The sequence below is a fragment of the Acomys minous genome (genome assembly GCF_964271855.1).
Source record: "Acomys minous genome assembly, chromosome: 4".
Classification (NCBI taxonomy): Eukaryota; Metazoa; Chordata; class Mammalia; order Rodentia; family Muridae; genus Acomys; species Acomys minous.
In genome coordinates, this window is record NC_140486.1 from 85,518,290 (window position 1) to 85,537,891 (window position 19,602).

The 19,602-nt window shown below is 47.8% G+C and overlaps 2 protein-coding genes across 3 annotated transcripts in view; both read left to right on the forward strand.

The window, feature by feature from the left end:
• Positions 1 to 5,224, forward strand: part of LOC311595700 (aldehyde oxidase 3) — a 95,481-nt gene extending 90,257 nt beyond the window's left edge. For both annotated transcript variants that reach the window (XM_084778660.1, XM_084778661.1), the window contains one exon: positions 4,943 to 5,224. In XM_084778660.1, the coding sequence (XP_084634786.1) occupies positions 4,943 to 4,996 (54 nt within the window). In that variant the 3' untranslated portion in view covers positions 4,997 to 5,224. The remainder of the gene's footprint in view (positions 1 to 4,942) is intronic.
• A 4,231-nt stretch (positions 5,225 to 9,455) lies between these two features.
• Positions 9,456 to 12,409, forward strand: LOC311595713 (coiled-coil domain-containing protein 22-like). The gene has a single exon (XM_084778683.1). It carries the CDS (start codon positions 9,898 to 9,900, stop codon positions 11,782 to 11,784), a length of 1,887 nt encoding a protein of 628 aa, XP_084634809.1. The 5' UTR covers positions 9,456 to 9,897; the 3' UTR covers positions 11,785 to 12,409.
• Positions 12,410 to 19,602: the final 7,193 nt, after the last annotated feature.

Consider the following 19,602-nt stretch of genomic DNA (forward strand, 5'->3'; position numbering starts at 1 on the left):
AAATAAACTGGAGCCGGGCATGGTGGCGCACGCCTTTGATCCCAGCACTGGGGAGGCAGAAGCTGGTGGATCTCGGTGAGTTCAAGGCCAGCCTGGTCTACAAAGTGAGTCCAGGATAGCCAAGGCTACACAGAGAAACCCTGTCTCAAAAAACCAAAATAATAATAATTATGATGATGATATAATAATTAATAATAATAATAATAATAATAATAATAATAATAATAATAATAATAATAATAATAATAATAGTAAAATAAATAAGCTTTCACAAGGTCCAAAATTTAAGGAGAGGGAAATAGACAGAGGAGAAGAGCCCTGCAGCCTCCTGCATCCCTCAAGCCTTCTTCCTCCCTGAGCCCTTCCAGCGGCCCCGCCCACACCTGCCTTGTCTTCTGGGAAAGCCCCAATCCAGCTACCACCACCCAACCCCCTTTCCCTGTCTGGCTCAGCTCAACAGCTACATTTCCATGCTCTCACTACCTGCCCCCTGAGAGGACAAAGTCTAACAAGAGATAAGCACAGAAACAGCCGACTGCCACACAAACCCTCCCCCACCCCACCCCACCCCCCCACCCCCATCCCTGGAGACTACACACTGAGGTGGTCCAAACGACTGTGAGCTGTATACTCATCTATGGTGCTGTCTAACCCTTTGTGCCCAAGAGGATGGCGAACTCCACTAGAGCAGGTGGCATCTCTGTTTCTCTTGCTTCTAACACTGAACTTTACAAAAAGACCAGTTAGAAGAGATTGGAGTTACTGGCTTTGAAAACAGATGACGATGGGGGTTCAAATCCCAGCTCAACCACTCCCTATGTCTTTAGTAAAAGAGAGGGAGCACCTACTTACTTGTGTCCCTACAAGTAGGAAATGATCTTGGGTTTAGAAGTGTTTGGTGCTGGACTGGCTCGTAATGAGCAAACGTTGGCGAGGACCATCACATGGCTGAGCTTATTATGCGCCCATGTAGGCTTTAGTTTCTAGCCTTTTGATTTCTGGTTTTCCTAACCTCAACATTGTAACTGATTAAAGGGGGAATTTTGACCAAGTCACACGACAAGCCGGGACAGGTGTGTGGGTTTAGCAAGGACGTTATATGAGCACTGACCGATTATCCAAATACAGTGTCGGCTGAAAGATCCCTATGCTGCCAGACTTGAACACACCTGAGCTGTTGGAGACAGAGCCTAAAATGTGCCTGAGAGATGTTTTAGTTCACTGTCTACTAAAGGTGCACCAAGCCAATCACAGTTGGAGTGTGTGTGTGTGTGTGTGTGTGTGTGTGTGTGTGTGTAGCTATGTGTGCGCATATTTAAACTATTAGACTCATTCCTCTCCAAGAGTAAGGATAAAAGAGAGAACAGGACACAGTGCATTCACATTTTATTTAACAACTGTAACCAGGCACTGACAAAAAATAAAAAATAAAAAAAATAAGTATAACAAAAACTCCACCTCGTGGGACTTAGAACGTAACGACACACAGTTAAAATGAGAACAGTGCAAGAAGCAAGTACCAGACCAGTCACAGCATGACAGAGAAAACATCCAACTAATGGGTGAGATCCAGATGTATGGACAAAAGGAAAGGGAAGTCAGGTGGAGGGGGAGGTAGAGCAGATACAAGACAGAGGAGAAAAGCATCTGTGTGCCTTAGAACACAGACACTGCGGTTGCCGGATGGGAGACTGAGCAGGAGGAAATCTGGACAGTAAAGGAGGACACAAGTCTGAGCTAGAACACAGAGGAGAGTCATAAGTGTAAACTGGGTTCTATCCTGAGAGCAGGCAGACCTTTGAAGGTCATGCGACCAGGCGGGCCTTTGAAGGGAGTGTGACCGCAGGAACGGCATTCTCACGAAATTAACCTGCTAGATGTTATAGCATGAATTAGCTTGAGAGAGAACAGCTGGGAGCCACGATGGTTGTCAAGAGGTGGCAAAGGCTCTCGCATGATCAAGCTAACGGCATTTGAAGGGCCAGCAGTGCGAGTCGGAGGTCGCACTCCTCGTGAGTGGGAGGACCACGTTGCCTCTCACATCAATAGGCAGGAGATGAAATCCTTCAAAGGAGAGTGGCAAATTCGATTTTAGTCTTGCAGCTGGGTACTCATTCAGTCAAAAGACTCTGCCAACAAGCAATTAGCTCAGAACTGAGAAGAGGGCAGGATTCCAGACATGAGTATGACTCATTAAGGCAAATTGGTAATTAGAGTAAAAAAAAAAGTAGATAAAATCCACCAGAGTGACCTTGCAAAGAGGGAAGAAGGAAAAAATGGAGAAGAGAAGAAAAAAGGGAAGGAGAGGGGATGAGGAAAGAGGGAAAGAGTGAGCCAGCTTCGTGAGGGCACCAGATGGGCCGGCAAATCTGAGGAAGCAGTGGGGAATGGCAGGCTCTGTACTCTGGTCCCCAGGCCCTGTGCACACCAGACATGAGCACACCTCCAGGGAGCCAACAACCTTCTCCAACACAGCTTAGAACAGAATATGAGCCCTGAAAACCACACCCTCATAATCCATCACAGATGAAGGTGTTCCAGACCCTGAGAGGCCTTTGGTACCCTGCCTCCCAAACCCAGCAGTGCCCAGGGCTGAGTGGAGATGGACAGACCTCTCTCTCCCCCGCCTCTTCCTATCCCTGCCCCATGCCCACTGTTACAATGTTACATCAAGGATGGGCACAGAGGCCTTTATGGACAGAGAAAGTCACGAGACATGGTTGCACCCAACACTCAGGAGACTGAGGCAAGAGGATGGTTATAAGTTAAACGACAATTCAAACCACAAAATGAGGTCCAGGCTATCCTGGGCTACAATGACAAGCCCTTGTCAAAGGTGGGGGAGGGGGAGAAGAGAATGGGGAAGGAGGGGGGAGATGGAATAGAGGAGGGGGAACACAAGGAAAGGATGATGGGTGGGTGGGCTTCAAGGACATCTTGGTGCCGTGGAAGAAAAGACTCAGAGATTCAAACTGCCTGCCCGGAAGGCCACCATGAGTCTGATGGGCCACAGCTAATGGGCCCTGGTCTGAAGCAGTTAGTGGATTTGACCCAGGAACCCTTGTGCCCAGGCTCTGCCTCCAGCCAGTAAATCTTCGCTTGTGAGACTGGCGCATCCTAGCACCCCAGACAGGTTTGTGGGAATGCTCCTGCTTCACAGACTGCACGCTGAGCTCCCAGCCATGAAACTGTGTCGTTATCTCTGAAATAGAGCAGTCAAAACCCTGCCAGGATTTGCCGAGGACTGGGTCACTCATAGTCGGCCCTTCAGGGAACAGGACAGCAGATTTGCTACTTATTGCAAACGGACTGTGTTGCTGTCAAGATGTTGGTTCTCAGCGAAGAAAGGCTGAACCTAGGGGCAGACAAGGAACCTAGGAGATGCCCAAGACCTGGGTAGCACTGTGCCTGGACACATTGCTAGAATTATTTAGGGCCCCCCCACAACACACACACACTGCCAAAACTGAATGAGCCGTATAGCAGATCTGTGTGTTTCACAGCCTTGAGAATCAGCTTCCCTCCCCGCTCCTCCCCCCACCCCCACCCCCATCACTTTCCAAAGCGGGTGAGTTTGCAAAATTAGAACTCAACCCCCAACCTTGAAAGTATCAAGCGGTGTGAAGCGGACATCAAAATTCTGCTGCTACACATGGAAAGTTCTGCCCTTTGTGGGTCGGCCACAAGGTCGCCACATCACCTTTCATTCCCACCTTTTGTCCATCGCGGGTCTGCCAGCACTATCCACGCAGCAGCGTCCACCGCCTACAGTGCTCACCTCTCTCCCACCTCTCTCTCCATCGGTCACCCCAAGGCGCTGGGTGTTCATTCTCCTCCCTTACTCCTTGGCGTGACATATGAAGGAGACACTTAAAGAAACAAAATGGCTCTTTAATTATGCCACGTCAGCTCATGCTTTTGAAAGAATGTAGGTGAGAAACTCTATTTTTGTGGAATAAGAGTGAATTCGCTTCTCGGATCAGTTTCGATCCTACTGAATTTAGTGAATTCTGTTTACCCATCTCTAAACTTTCTCTTATTTGGGTAAAAGATTGTTTAGGAACACACCTGGCCATCTGAGTAGACGTTCTCTTTCTCTCTGTATAGTCAGACTTTTCTCTCTAATTGCATATTTAATGTTGTTTTCCTTCCATTTCCACTTGACAGTAGGTGCTTATTTTTAAAGAGTACATCTTTTTTTAAAACCAAAATATGTGCCTTTTTAAACACAAGATTACTTTGTACTAATTTAGTCTTATTTAAGCTTCCTTTAGCAAAAAACCACCACCACACACACACATACACACACACAGAGGCAGTTTTAAACTTGCAAAAATCTTTCTGGGGGGGATGAGCAAGCCCATTTTTGCCTAACACTTTTGCACAAGCCCAAGACATTTTCAATACTGACTTTGCACAAGTGTGATGAGTATAAAATGCCTAGGGAGTTCTCTCTGCTTCCCTGTTTCTTTTCTGTTTCAAGTCTGATGAGCATTTACTTACACTCACACTGAAGGTCTCTTGCTTCTGACTAGTTTGAATTTACCAGAGTTAATAAGACGTCCTATCACTGACATCAAAGGACCCGATAGAAGATTACCATGGAGAAACTTCTCCATTATTTGAACATATGGATGCCCTGTGTTTACTGTTGTATTTAAAAACACTTCAGTAGTTCTTTTCAGCTGAGCCAGATTTGGGTACATTTTGTCTCTCCTTAATATGTCAAAAAATTAGATTTTTTTTTAATTTATCCAAAAATTACTTAATTCCCATTGGGAGACAACAAACATATGCTTATACAAGTTAAGCAAATAAATTGTGATGAGTTGAATACTTAAGTGTCTTTTTTGAAAAAGAAACCATTTTGCCATCAATTAGTTATATGAGCTGTTTTAGATGAGTTTTTAATCTTTTCTTTTTTTCAACTTTTTATTCTTAGGTTCCACAAACGGATTCTAAATGCTGTAAGCCGTGGTCCATCCCAGTTGCCTAACACTTGGGGTTCAAGCACAGAAGCAGATATTCGAATGGATTTAAAGCTTCAAGTCACCCGTATAAGCCTCTTTATCTAAAATACATAGAAAATTGGGGGCAATTCTTGAAGTCTCATATTTATAAAATATCTTGTACTCTTTAATCATGTGCACTATAAGCAATGACGGTTGTGGAACTTCAGCCAAAGGTGATGTCTAATAAACAACAATTTCCACTGTGTGAAGAATCTCTATGCTGAGTCTGCAGAGAAAATTAATGTCCACTCTAGGCCATATATTCCTATTCTTAAAAGAAAAGAAAAAACACAGAAGCAAACAGGATTCTGTGGTTATCTACCTGTAGTTTATGTTCAGGCCTTAAGACTCTGTGTGTAAAATGACTTGGTTTTATTTATCGTTCTATTAAATATAGAGTTTAGGAACTGACAGTTTGCAGTAACTAGGAGTGTTCACTTGCTTGATTTCATGCACAAGTTTCTTAGAAAGTCACCTGACTTTTTTCTAGACTCTCAGTTCCTGACAATTCCCTAAGATGCTGCAGACAGCAGAGTTGCCTCTAAGATGGTCCACAGGAGGACAGTTTGGGGAAACTGAGGAAGCAGCTTTAGGATGTCAAAGCAGTGGTGGCATCTAGCTTCCCAAAACAAATGTGGTGTGAGGAGCCAGTGGCAGCCAATGTGCCTGCGGTTAGGTGCAGAAGCCATAAGCACGTAATACTTGGATATTCAGAGCATACTCAAGAGTCTTCCGGTCTGGAATATTCTAGCTTGTGAATAATACTCAGCGGTCGACTTCACTTTGGACAGTTTTTACTGATATGAAAGCTTTAGTGGCCATGACATTCAATGAGGTAATTTTGCACAGCATTGCCTTAAGTCCAACCCAGTTACTCCTATCTGCGTTCCTACTCATCCCTTTTTTTCCTTTCAGGATGCTTCTCCTCCTTACACACACCACCTCCAACACAGGGGCAGCCCGTGTGAGGGTCAGGTGAAAAGACAAAAGGATGGCAGGCAGTTTGTGTATACTGTAGAGGCTCTCAGAACGTCCTGTTAGAAACTCAGTAATAAAAACCACATGGCCGTAACAATATGACCACACCACTTCCCAGTTGAGGAGCATTTCGCGTCCTCCACTCTCCTGGAATCTCACCACAGCCTGCATGTTTGCCTCTGTGTTTGTAATCGTGAGTTGTAATTTGTACTGAATCATTAATTGCAGGTCAATTTCTCAAAGGCAAGAATTGTGCCTTGTAGCTGGGTGCGTGGGGGCAGGCCTTTAATCCCAGCACTCAGGGAGGCGGCAGATGCAGGCAGATAGCTGTGAGTTCGAGGCCAGCGTGGTCTATAGAGTGAGTCCAGCACAGCTAAGGCTACACAGAAAAACCTTGTCTTGAAAAACAGAAACACAAAAAGAGCTGTGCCTTGTATTTCCTGAGCATTCATAGCACAGTAGACAAACAGCACAGAAATAAACACCATCCAGCTGATTGCCAGGAAGTTAAGAGCTCCAAGAGCTCTTACATTAATGACAGAAGAGCTCTTAGGCAGGAAGTTCTGGGAAAGTAGGCTCCAGGAAGGGGCTTATACTGGAGCTCAGGTGTGGCGGTCTGCATGTAAACGACCCCTATAGGCTCATAGGGAGTGGCACTATTAGGGGGTGTGGCCTTGTTGAAGGAAGTGTGCCACTGGGAGTGGGCTTTGAGGTTTCAGATGCTCAAGCCAAGCCCAATGTCACTTTCTCTCCTTGATGCCCCTAGATCCAGATGTAGAACTCTCAGCTCCTCTAACCCCGTGTCTGCCCCTGTGCCCACCAGGCTTCCTGCCATGGTGATAGCGGACTAAACTTCTGAACTGTAAGCCAGCCCCAGTTAAATGTCTCCCTTTATAAGAGTTGCCGTGGCCATGGTGTGTCCTCATGGCAACAGAACACATAACTAAGACACTAGGCAAAGAACTCTCTAGGAAGTACGTAAGCATTATCCAAGCATTAGGCCTTCACTTAACGAATCTTACATGCAGTCCTTACATGCCTTCATTATTTTTAAAGTTTTGTTTTGCTTTTGATTGTGTGTGTGTGTGTGTGTGTGTGTGTGTGTGTGTGTGTATGTGTGTGTGTGTGTGTGTGTAATATGTGCCTGTGAGTACAGGTGGCTATGGAAGCCCAATGTATCAAATCCTGTAATTTATAATTACAGGAGCTGTAATTACAAATCAATGTTGGCTCCCCAAAGCAGATTCTAGGAAGTGACCCTGGGTCCTCTGCAAATGTCTTCATGACTTTTAAGGGCCATATTGTTTCTCAGGTTATCTGTCCATGGCACTGAACAACCCTTTGCATCACAGTGTGTTTGTCCACTGCAGATTTGCTAGTTCCTAGGATACAATTCTTTAGGAAGAGAGTTGGACATTGTCTTAGTTACAGTTTTATTGCTGTGTAGAGACACCACGACCACAGCATCTTATTAAGGAAAACATTTAACTGAGGCTGGCTTACAGTTCAGAGGGTTAGTCCGTTATTGTCATCATGGGAGACATGGTGCTGGAGAAGGAGCTGGAAGCTCTACATCTGGGTCTGAAGGCAGCAAAAGGAGACTGTGCCACACTGGCTGGTTTCCCTAGGAACACAGTCCACATGCCCCAACAATAAACTCACTCCAACAAGGTCACGCCTCCTAATTGTGCCACTTCCTGTGACTAAGCATTCAAACACATGAGTCTAGAGACTTGTTAGTATTTTATCTACATTTTGACATGAATGTTTTCTTTCTTTCTTTTTTTTTTTTTTTAATCATTGTGAAATTTGCAGGCAAATGGATCTGGAAAAGATCATCCAGAGCGAGGTAACCGAGACCCAGAAGCACACACATGGTGTGTACTCACTTATAAACAGATATTAGCCACATAATACAAGATAACCATACTACAACAGACAGACCTAAAGAAGCTAATTAATAAGGAGGACTCTAGGGAGGATGCTTAATTCTCATTCAGAAGGGCAAACAGAACAGACACCGGAAGTGGTTGAAGAGAGGAAACATAGTGTCCTCTGAAAGACTCCACGCAGCAGGGGAATTGAAGCAGACGCTGAGACTCACAGCCAAACTCTGGGCAGAGCACAGGGATTCCAATGGGAGAGCTGGGTATAGAAGGGACCTGGAGGGGACAGGAGCCCCCACAAGGAGACCAACAGAGCCAACAAATCTGAGCCCAGTGGGGGCCTGCAGAAACTGATGCCCCAACCCAAGTCCATGCATGGAGGGGACTTGGACCCCCACTCTGACGTAGCTGATAGGCAGCTCAATCTCCATGTGGGTCCCCTAGTAAGGGGAGCAAGGGCTGTCCCCGCCATGGACTCTGTTGTCTCTTCTTCAGTCACTTCCCCCTGGGAGGGTGGCCTTACCAGGCCACAGAGGAAGAGGATGCAGGCAGGCCTGATGAGACTTGATAGGCTGGGGTCAGTTGGTAGGGGGAAGAGGGCTCCCCCTTTCTGAGGACTAGGGGAGGGGGAAAACGGGGAAGAAGGGAGGGTGTGAGTGGAGGAGACAAAGGGAGGAGCTATGATCTAGATGTAAAGTGAATAAATTTTAAAAATTTAAAAATATCTAAAGCTGTTAACATTTCAGGGGCAGAGATAAGAACAGTGCTCCTCTGGCAGAGGACCCAGAGTTGGTCCTCAACACCCAAATGCTGTTTTACAGCCACTTGTGACTCCAGTCCCAGTGTATCTGGCCCTTCCTTCTGGACTCTGGGGGTGATGTGCACACATGCTACAAACATATATGTGCAGGTGCAACACTTATATGTAATATAAAAATAATCAGAAATTAATTTTTAAGAAATTGTTTAATTCACTCAGAATATGACAGTGGTTGCATCTTACAGATTTCTGCAACAGGCTTTTTGTTGTCCTTTATTTGGTTTTGGACACAGGATCTTACTGTGTAGCCCAAACTAGCCTTGAATTCAAAAATCATTCTTCCGTAGCTGCTAGAGTGCTGCGATTATAGGCATGCACCATCAAACATACTTGTGTCGTTTACTTCTCTATAAACTTTATTTTCTGTTTTTTTTTCTTTTTTGAGCCTAAACACAATTTTTTAATTCTAAAACACATCTGTAGTTATGTCTATGTGTTTGTTTTACATTAATTTCTAGTGTGCTTACATTAATTGCTTTAAAATATTTAAATTGTTTAAAAGGGAAAATGGGGGGAATAAAAAACTAGGATGGAGGAAAAAAATCGAAGTATAAGCTATAACAGGAAAGAGTAAAGGAAAATGAATAAATGAAGCTGCCCAGAAGTTTCAAGGCATTAATAAAGCTCAAGGAGGCCCTGATACATAATGATTACCAGCCAAGACTCTGCAGCCAGAGAGAATGTAAGCAAAAGCTTGTGTAAGCAAATAGCTTATATGAGGTTCCTAACCTGCCGTAGATGAGGAAGAGACTCGAAACTCTGCTCCCCAACTGTCCCCGTATATGCCAATAAAGCAGCTTCCAGCCAATCACTGAGCAGAAGAGCGAATAGGGCTGGACTTCCTGCCAGCGAGAAGAGGAGGAGTTAGAAAAGGAAGTTGGGGATTCACCTACAGGCAGAGGTGCGGGAGAGATGTAAAAGATTCAGCAGGAACAAAGAACTAAAAAGCAAGTAACGTGGGGATTTGGGCAAAGATGGAGTGAGAGTAACGTAGAGGGTTAAGAACAGACTTAAACTGCTCGAGTTTTTGTTGTAAAGCCCTATAAATATAAAAGTGGCTCAATTATTTGTGTGATAGCTGAGTTAAGACAGAGCCTAACGCTATCTGGGCGTGGAGAGCAGTTACTACTGTAGCTATAGCGTTGCTCCACTTTCTCTGATCGGCCCTAGCCCCAGCTCCGGAGTCAGAATTAACTCCGCCATGGAAGAGGCTGACCGAATCCTCCTCCATTCCTTACGCCAGGCGGGCACGGCAGTCCCTCCAGAAGTGCGGACTTTACGAGCCTTCACGGCCGAGCTGGCCGTAGAGGCTGTGGTCCGATGCCTTCGAGTGATCAGTCCGGCAGTGGGCTCTGGCCTCAGTCACTTGCTACCACCAGCCGTGTCTGCCCGGTTCCGCCTGGCCATGAGCCTGGCTCGGACCTGCATGAATCTGGGATATCCCCAGGAGCTTGGCTATCAGAACTTCCTCTATCCCAGCGAGCCCGACCTCCGAGACCTGCTTCTGTTCTTAGCTGAGCGGCTACCCTCCGATGCCTCTGAGGATGCAGCCCAGCCTGCAGGTGATGACTCGGCTGTTTTCCTTCAGGCCATTGGGAGCCAAATCCAGGACCAGCTGGCCTTGCCCTGGGTCCCACCTCTCCTTCGAACTCCCAAGCTACAGCGCCTCCAGGGCTCCGTTTTCGCGCAGCCATTCCACTCCAGCAGGTTGCTTCTGCCTGAGTTGAGTACCGGAGGAGAGCCACGGGAGTTCCAGGCGAGTCCCCTGCTGCTACCAGCCCCAACACAAGTGCTCCAGCTTGTGGGCAGGGCGGCCTCCCTCCTCGAACATCATGCCCTCCAGCTGTGCCAGCGTGTGAGCAGAGACTGGCCAGGAGATGAAGACGGGGTGCGCTGGGCATCGCGCCTCCCACCCCAGGAGGATCCCCGGGCTCCACAGCAACGGCTACGCAAGCAGCTGACCGAACATCTGCTTCAAAGCTGGGGCCTACTTGGAGCCCCGATAAAAGTCCGAGACCTAGGAGAGGTGCTACAGGACTGGGGTGCTAAGGCACGGACTGGCACCCCCAAAGGCTCTCGCTTCACCCGTTCTGAGAAGTTTACCTTCCATCTGGAGCCCCAGGCCCAGGCAGCCCAAGCGGCAGATGTAGCGGCTACCTCCCAGAGGCCTGAACAGGACACACGGGCAGCTCAAGAGCGGGAGTTAGAGTCCCTCAGGGAGCAGCTGGCCAGTGTGGACCGCAACACTGAAGAGGTTGAAGCTGACATGAAGACCCTGAGAATCAACCTCGCGCGGGTGGAAACCGAGCGTCGACAAAGGGAACTCAGCGTGGCCGAGCAGGAGCGGGTGCTGCGCCTGAAGAGCAGGGCAGTGGAATTGCTGCCTGATGCGGCCGCCAACCTCACCAAGCTGCAGCTCATAGTGGAGAGTACAGCCCAAGGGGTCATCCACCTAGCAAGTCTATGGGAGAAACACCGGGCCCCGCTACTTGCTGAGTACCGCCACCTCAGAAAACTCCAGGAGTGTAGGGACTTAGAATCGTCTCGACGGCTGGCAGACCTCCAGGAGCTGCACCACAGTGTTCGAGCAGCCACGGATGACGTCCGCAGGAAGGACGAGGTCTATAAGCAGCTGGTGACGGAGCTGGAGACTGTGCCGAAAGATGTGTCCCGGCTGGCCTATACCCAGGGCATCCTGGAGATGGTGGGCAACATCCGGAAGCAGAAGGAAGAGGTCACTAAGATCCTGTCGGACACAAAGGAACTCCGGAAGGAAATCAACGCTCTGTCTGAGAAACTGGAGCGGACGTTTGCAGTGACTGACGAGCTTGTGTTCCAGGACGCTAAGAAGGACGATGCTGTTCGGAAAGCCTACGTGTATCTGGCTGCCCTGCGTGAGAACTGCAGCCAGCTCATCCAGACCGCTGAGGACGCAGGCACTACCATGAGGGAAGTTCGAGATCTTGAGGACCAGATCGAGACAGAGATGGGCAAAAAGACCCTGAGCAACCTGGAGAGGATCTGTGTGGACTACCGAGTCCTTCGACAGGAGAACGCTGGCCTCTTGGGCCGGGTGATGGAGGTCTAACCAGAGGCAGGAATTTGGGGGATGCTGGAGACAGGGCCCGAACAATTGATCTTATCACTCCCTTCCACTTGGCATCCACTTTCTCCTCCTGGGACCTTAAACGCAGATGTCTGCATATCTGGTGCCATATTTGATTAGGGCGACTCTACAGCTTGACCACGGTTTATTGGATGGGCACTGGGGGCCGGGGGCCTTGGATCCCAAATGAAAGAAGTTCTTCCATGGAAGGACAGAGAGACAGAGAGAGAACCTGACACAGTTATGTAAAAATAAAAGTAACAGGTGTTACTCTGAAGAGGATGGCTGGAGACTTTCAGATCTGGCTGTCTCTGAGAAGATAACTTTTGTGGGGGAAAAATAATTGACTGGTTAAACCTCACAAAATAGTCCGGAGGTGCGATCCTGAAACTACTAAGCAGTTAATGGAGCAGAGGGTGGGAGGGAAGTCAGGACAATTGGGAAATAAAAAATTGGGCAAATGGCCAATCAGTGTAGCAATTTTTGTTTCAGGTAAAGCGGAGGATTTGGGCTTAAGCCTATGGTTAAGTATTGGTGCAAAGATTTCCCCACCAAATCCAGCCTATCCTAATTGTGAATGGCTCTGCAGCTGAATGGGGCAGCAGGATTTGGCCTACTTAGAACATGGCAGAAGATGGAGGGATGTGCTGTGAGCTTCTCGGACTCTCAGCATTCCGGGTTTTGTAAGTCCCTAACTCTTCCATCGCCCACAAAGTAAGACCCTAAAAAACTCTTGCGGCTTTACTGCTAACAAAGTGAGTATAACCCAAGAAAGTCTACGTCATAATGTTGTGCCGAAGTTAAAAGACCACAAACCATTTTTATGGGCCCTCAAAGTGAGCGTGTCCCTGCTGCAGATGGCTAACAGGAATAGAGGGTGGGGACCTGAAGAGAAGAGAGGGGGAGCTCAGCTGCCTGTGACATGCCACGGGTGGCCCTCAGACACAAACCCGGAGAAGTATCCTAACCTCAGGTCAGAATCAGGCGCCCACAGATTCTTGCTCAATTCCTGTCTCATTATGGAGCCCAGAAAATAGTCTGGAAACCCAAACTGATGTCACTGTGTTTTGCAATTTCTGCATCTCTTGAAGAACGCTTACTGAAACCTAAGGGCAACACTCCCAACACCACCTGCTCCGTCCCTAATCTCCAAGCCCTACAGCTGCTCTTTCTCAAAGCCCCACCAGCCCATCTTAGCTCGACTCCCTCTGGTTTTCTTGAGGTTCCTCTCCATCCCGCCCTAGGTTGCTCCCAACAAAGGAAGCCAATAGCCAGCGACCCAGGAGGACCAGTTACCTCCCTGAGCAAGTTGACAGGAGGGCGGCTGAGGGCATGCCCAGCCCCTTCGTCTGCCCTTAACAACTGCAGAAGCTAAGACTTTAAAAGAACAGCCTATTTCTGCTGCACAGATTCACAACTAGCCAAAGAGCTGAAACTAAGGAAGCCACCCCTACACACTCTCCCAGGTTTGTAACACCGAGGAAGAGAGAGCAAAGAGTGAGCTGGAGCACAGGGGGGAGGGGGGAGGGAGGAAGCATGGATGTTTCACTCGAAAATAATCACATTAGCGGTGATTGTATGCGCCAAACCTGCACAAGATGGGGCCATCAGCATTCCATCATGGAGAGACGGGAGTTCCTAAGGCTCTGATCCTTCCCTGAGCATCTATAAGCAGTTAATGCTTTCTAAGGAAGGAGAAAGATTTTCTTTAGTGATGTAGCCCCTAGTAATTGCCAATGCTTCTGTAAATAGCCCCTCATTTATGCTCCTGTAACTAACTCTAATTAAACCCAATGAGGGGCCGAGAGTGGTGAGAGAGAACCATTTGTTGCAAGGTACAAGAAGCAACCTTTGCTAATAAGCCAGGCAGTGTGAGGAGCCGACAGAGGCAGAACCGTAGGTGAGCTATTGAAAGACAAAGGACACCCACACTGCTGCAAGGACCACACACGCCCAGAAGAGTGAGTGGAGCCCACACTAGCATGGAGGAGAAAAGGTCCTTCCACCCAGCTTCCCATATGAGGATCACCCTGCTCTGCAGGTAGATGACTTCCTGACGGGAGAATAGGTGTCTCAGACCTGCGCGCTGGTCCGGCCTATTCACTGATCCTCTTCCCGATCCTCGTGTGCTCAAGCCTGGTCTGACCCTGCTGCTCCTCTCTGTCCCCTCCACTTGCCTGTCTGTCACCTACAAGGGGTGGTCTCTCTCTCCCATTGAGGGTCTATTAGAAACACAATAGTCCAGGTGGAGTCCCCAGGTCCGGCTTCCTGAGTTCCGGGCCCGGGATGGCTCCACCCAGTCTATCTCAAGGTTAATCTCAGGGAGTATCCATGGTGTGTCCAAGGGCAAAGCCCGCCAAGACTGCTTTCACCTGTGACAAAGCTTAACAATTCTTCTCACAAGCACATCTCAACAGGGCCATGTGGTGCCCTCCCACAAATTTGTGCTCCGTCAGCCGCATGTCTGAGGCAACCCAGCCAGGGACTGGGGAGTCTCCAAGCTCAGACTCTCTGGTTTTAGAAAATACAACAGATAAAAGCTAGAGGGTGCACTGCCCTGACATGTAAAATGCTTCAATAGTTTCTGTTTCACGCGCCTTGGGAACCTTATTACTCTGTTAGAGTAGCCAATGCTAGAACTGCAAGGAAACTGAGCCTCGTTCTCTGTGTCACTGAGCAGATAAGGAGGCGGGCTGTGCAAAATTATAAGGAATTTCAGAGGTCGTGGGTGTCGGCATGCAACAACAGAGGTAACGCACTCTCTGGGTGCCTCTGATCCTCTACAACGTGAGGGTGCTAATCCCATTTCAAAGGTGACCATAAAGATTAAATGCAGCAGCACAGAAGACATCTGCCCTGGCATGTGCTTGAATACTGAATAGAGGTTAGTTTCTGTGCAGTTTACACACATACACACTTAAATCCCATCCCATGCCTCACCCGTTCTGCTATGCACAGAGCCCCAGTTCTGTACAACTGGAAGGAAAACCAACAGAACAAAAATTTCATGGTAGGCTCGGGTAGTGGCGGTAGGGAGGATGTTTGCTAGCGACACACTATCGGGGATCCTGACTGCTCTGGTGTCACTGCCAAAGGCATCAAAGGCGTGTTTGGCCTGCGCCTGCCTATACTGAGCTCTCCTCTGGAAACAGGAGGGGCAGCGTGCCCTCCTGACCTCACAGAGTAAGCAAGGCAGTTTCTGGAAGAGCACACTTAGTTGTCTCCAGCCTTCTCTTGCCACAATGGAAGTAGGGCTTTTCCTTAGGACATTACAATCCCCAAGGAGTTTGTGCTAATGCCATTGATAAGCTGGCGATTAGCTACACTGGCATCTTCAGTCCAGAGCCTCTGCTGCCCTTAGATTCCTGCGTTCCGCTGATATACGCTCCTGGGATGCAGAGAGGCAACTTGGAGTGTATAGATCCAGGAAAGGATTTTGATACCTTTCCCTTAACCCCAGTGCCATCCATCACCCCCCAACTCCTGGCTTCCCATCTCAGCAGCTGATGCCACATCACCCAGCTTGTTCATGCCTGAGTCATCTACTTTTTACCCCATGCTTATCTAATCTGTCCACTGGTCCAGTTGGATATGTCCCCAGATTTCATACAAAAAAATGTCTTCTTCTCCCTAGCCTTATCTCTCTGTCTTGCCTAGGTATCGCCTCTAGCCTCAGGGATGCGGAAATTCTCTGTACAATAGAATAATAGAACTTTCACTTTCAAGCTTATTTTATATATGTGTATGAATATGTCTCCGTGTGTGTCATATATGTGTGGGAGCCCACAGAGGACAGAAGAAGACATCAGATCTCCTGGAGCTCCCCTGGAGTTAAAGTGGGTATGAGCCTCCTCATAGAGGATCCAATATATTGGGTCTTCTTGAAGCACAGCAAGCACTGTTAATCTCTGAGTCAATTCTTCAGCTTCCCTTTTTAAAGACAGGGTCTCCTGTATCCCAGGCTAACCTTGAATTCACCGTGTACTCCTGATCTTCCTGCCTCCCTACCTTCTGAGTGCTGGCATCCCAGGGATCTGTCACCACGCCTAGTCTATACAGTGCTGGAGACCAAACTCAAGCCTTCAGTCGTGCTAGGCAAGCACTCTATGAAGTGAGCTGCTGCCCTAGCCCCAACCCAAGAATGGCTGAATTCAAATCACACTATGTTGTAGCCTACCTGGAAACTTTCTGGGGCTTTCCTTCCCACTTGAACCTTTGTCTCAGCCCTACATCTCTGCCTCACCCCTGCATATCTGTCTCACCCCTGTATCTCCAACTCACCCCTACATCTCTGCCTCACCCCTGCGTCTCTGCCTCACACCTGCATCTCCACCTCACACCTGCATCTCCACCTCACCCCTGCATCTCCACCTCACCCCTACATCTCCACCTCACCCCTGCATCTCTGCCTCACCCCTACATCTCCGTCTCGCCCCTATATCTCTGCCTCCTCCCTGCATCTCTGTCTCACCCTTGTCACCATCTCGCCTCATCCCTGCATCCATCTCACCCTTGCTCTCACTCAGCTACACTGTCCTTTTTCAGCTCTAACATGCCAAGTTCACATCCTCTTTGGAGGCCTCTGTATTTGCTCTTGCCTCATGCGTCCATCCTCTTGGTAGGTGTCTCCTTTGTGACTGCTCAGACAAGAAACACTCCAGCCCTCACTACCCCTAACTGTGTCAGCATACCCCCATGACTGCATTACTGTTTCCTGGGGCTATGCCGTTTCTTCCTTTTCAAATCCCTGGACAGGCAAGGAGCACTGAGCAGAAGATGAGGGAACCACTGAGGCAGCAGACAGAGGTGTGGCCAGATGTGAGGTCAGAACTGTGAACTTGACAAAGACTGGACTGGAATCTGGCCCCACACTTAAAACCCTTGCTCTGCTCAAGACAAAGAAAACCAGGTAGCCTTGAATATCCAACAGCCACTCACAGCCCCATTTGCAGTGTGTGTGAGTGGTGTGTGTGTGTGTGTGGTGTATGGTGTGTGTGTGAGACTATTGTGTGGTGTGTGTGTGTGTGGTGTATGTGAGAGTGTATGTGAATATGTGTGTGTTAGTGTGAGTGTGTACTGTGTGTGTTGTGTGTATGTATGGTTTGTATATGTGTGGTGTATGGTATGTGGGGGTGTATGTTGTGTGTGTGTGTGTGTGTGTGTGTGAGAGAGAGAGAGAGAGAGAGAGAGAGAGAGAGAGAGAGAGAATATCACAAACTTAACCTGTGCAGATAGGACTTGAAAATGTCATTATTCAGCTGCGGGATTCTGTAGCTGAGCTCCCTCCCTCACATGCCTACATCACACCCAATGGGCCATCTGCTCCCCAGCCATACTCACTAAGTCTGTATCTACATCTCTTGACTGTGCCGCTGTCATAACTTGTAGCTTTGGCTCACCCTCTTACCGAGCTCTTCATTCTCAATGGCAGCCTTGTGAAGCCTGAAATGAGGTCCATGATGACTTCCTCCTATTAGCATCCTCAGGACACCTCTCCTGGTGGCTCCAAGGCTCAGAAATTAGCACAACTGTTCCTTGGCTTCACTCCTCACCAGGCTTCTGCTACATCACAGAAAAAGTTAAAGCCACAGACTCCAAGGCAGCCCTGCTTTTGGGGAAGTCACTTAAAATCTTGACATCTCACTCTTCTCACTTATAAAGTAATGGTGTTAGTGATGCCGGTGGTGGTGGTGGTGATGGTTGTGATGATGGTAGTGATGATGATGCTGATGGTGGTTGTGATAGTAGTGATGGTGGTGGTGCTGGTGATGGTGATGGTGGTGATTATGGTGCTGGTGATGATGGTGCTGGTGCTGGTGATGATGGTAGTGATGATGGTGGTGGTGGTACTGGTGCTGGTGGTGATTATGGTGCTGGTGATGATGGTGGTGGTGGTGCTGGTAGTGATGGTAGTGATGATGGTGGTGGTGCTGGTGATGATGGTAGTGATGATGGTGCTGGTGGTGATGATGGTGCTGGTGATGATGGTGCTGGTGATGATGGTGGTGGTGCTGGTCATTATGGTAGTGATGATGGTGGTAGTGCTGGTGGTGCTGGTGGTGATGATGGTGCTGGTGCTGGTGATGATGGTAGTGATGATGGTGCTGGTGCTGGTGATGATGGTAGTGATGATGGTGGTGGTGGTGCTGGTGCTGGTGGTGATTATGGTGCTGGTCATGATGGTAGTGATGATGGTGGTGGTGCTGGTGGTGATGATGGTGCTGGTGATGATGGTAGTGATGATGGTGGTGGTGCTGGTGATGATGGTGGTGATGATGGTGCTGGTGCTGGTGATGATGGTAGTGATGATGATGGTGGTGGTGGTGGTATGATGATGGTAGCAATGATGCTCTCCTGAGATGATCCAGAATTCCCAGCCAATGAGAACAGCCTCACCCCACGGAAAACCTGCATAAATGTTAGTGATTTCAAATAAAATTGTACCTAGGATACTGCTGAACATGAGAATCTTAAAATAATTTAATATCTTAAACCCTCAAGTATGAGGAGGTAAGGACACAAGTAAGTACAAAAAAGATCATGAACAGAGAATGTCCATGCAGGTTGTTATAATCAAGCTTTAAAGACACAGTTGTGGGCACTGGAGAGATGGCTCAGTGTTTGAGTACACTGGTTGCTTTTCCAGAAGGCCCAGGTTTGAGTCCCAGCACCCACATGTTGGCTCACAACCATCTGTAACTGCAGTTCCAGAGGGTCCAATGCCCTCTCTAGCCTGCATGGACACCAGACACACCTATGGTGCACAGACATACATGCAGACAAAATACCCTCACACACGAAATTAATTAATAAAAATCAAAGATGCATTTGAGGTATTTCATTCATGAGAGACTCTTCTGTAATGGATATAAACATGTTTTTGTTTTGATCCCAAGTGTGGGATTGGGAATGGAGTTGTGAGCGATCAGGTGATGTTTATCCACTAGGAGATGAACCACCTTGTGTGGGGGCTTGTTTTTTGCCAGGTGAAATACATCTTAATACAGCTCTGAAAGTATGATACATATATACATAGATATAGATATATATACATATATGCGTATATATATGTGTGTGTGTATATGTATGTGTGTGTATGTATGTATGTATGTATGTATGTATGTATGTATGTATGTATGTATATATATATCCAAAACAGGAGGCTGGGCTTTTTGGGTCTTGGTATTGTTTGGCTGTTCATCGCTCCACTTTGAGGCTCTCCTAGGGAGAACCGCACCAGATAATGCTTCAGGGCTCCAAGTTCCGGCTGCTGTTTCAGGTTCTAGCCGCAACTTTGGCGGAATTGCTGGTCTGCTGAAATTCTGCCAACTATGCCAGAGGAATCACTCCCAGGAACTGAGTCCAAAAAGGTCAACTTCTGTTCCTATAAACCTCCTTTCTCTCCTACCTAGGGTAAGGTGTAAGCATTAAAGAACCCAAAAAAAAGTAGGTTTGGAAAAAGTCGAAGCCTACACTTTCCCTTTGCAGTTAAACACAAGAACAGCTGGGGAAGGGGTCTAGGATCAGCCTCACCAGTGCGGACAACAAGGTATTGACTTATGGACTGGTTGCTTTTTAAAGCATAATCATAACCATTCATTTGAAACTCACTTTTCATATATTAGCCACGGAGTCTAAACCCAACAGGGAGAAACCAGTTTTAGATTTCAAAAAGCCACGTGAATTCTTGACTCACCCATGCCAGAAAGAGAAGCAGGTGATGCCAAGCCTCTGTGGGCGGGGCTGACGGCGTGATGATAAATCTCTGGTGTCGGGCTGTGCCACTGGCTTTGGCTTCCC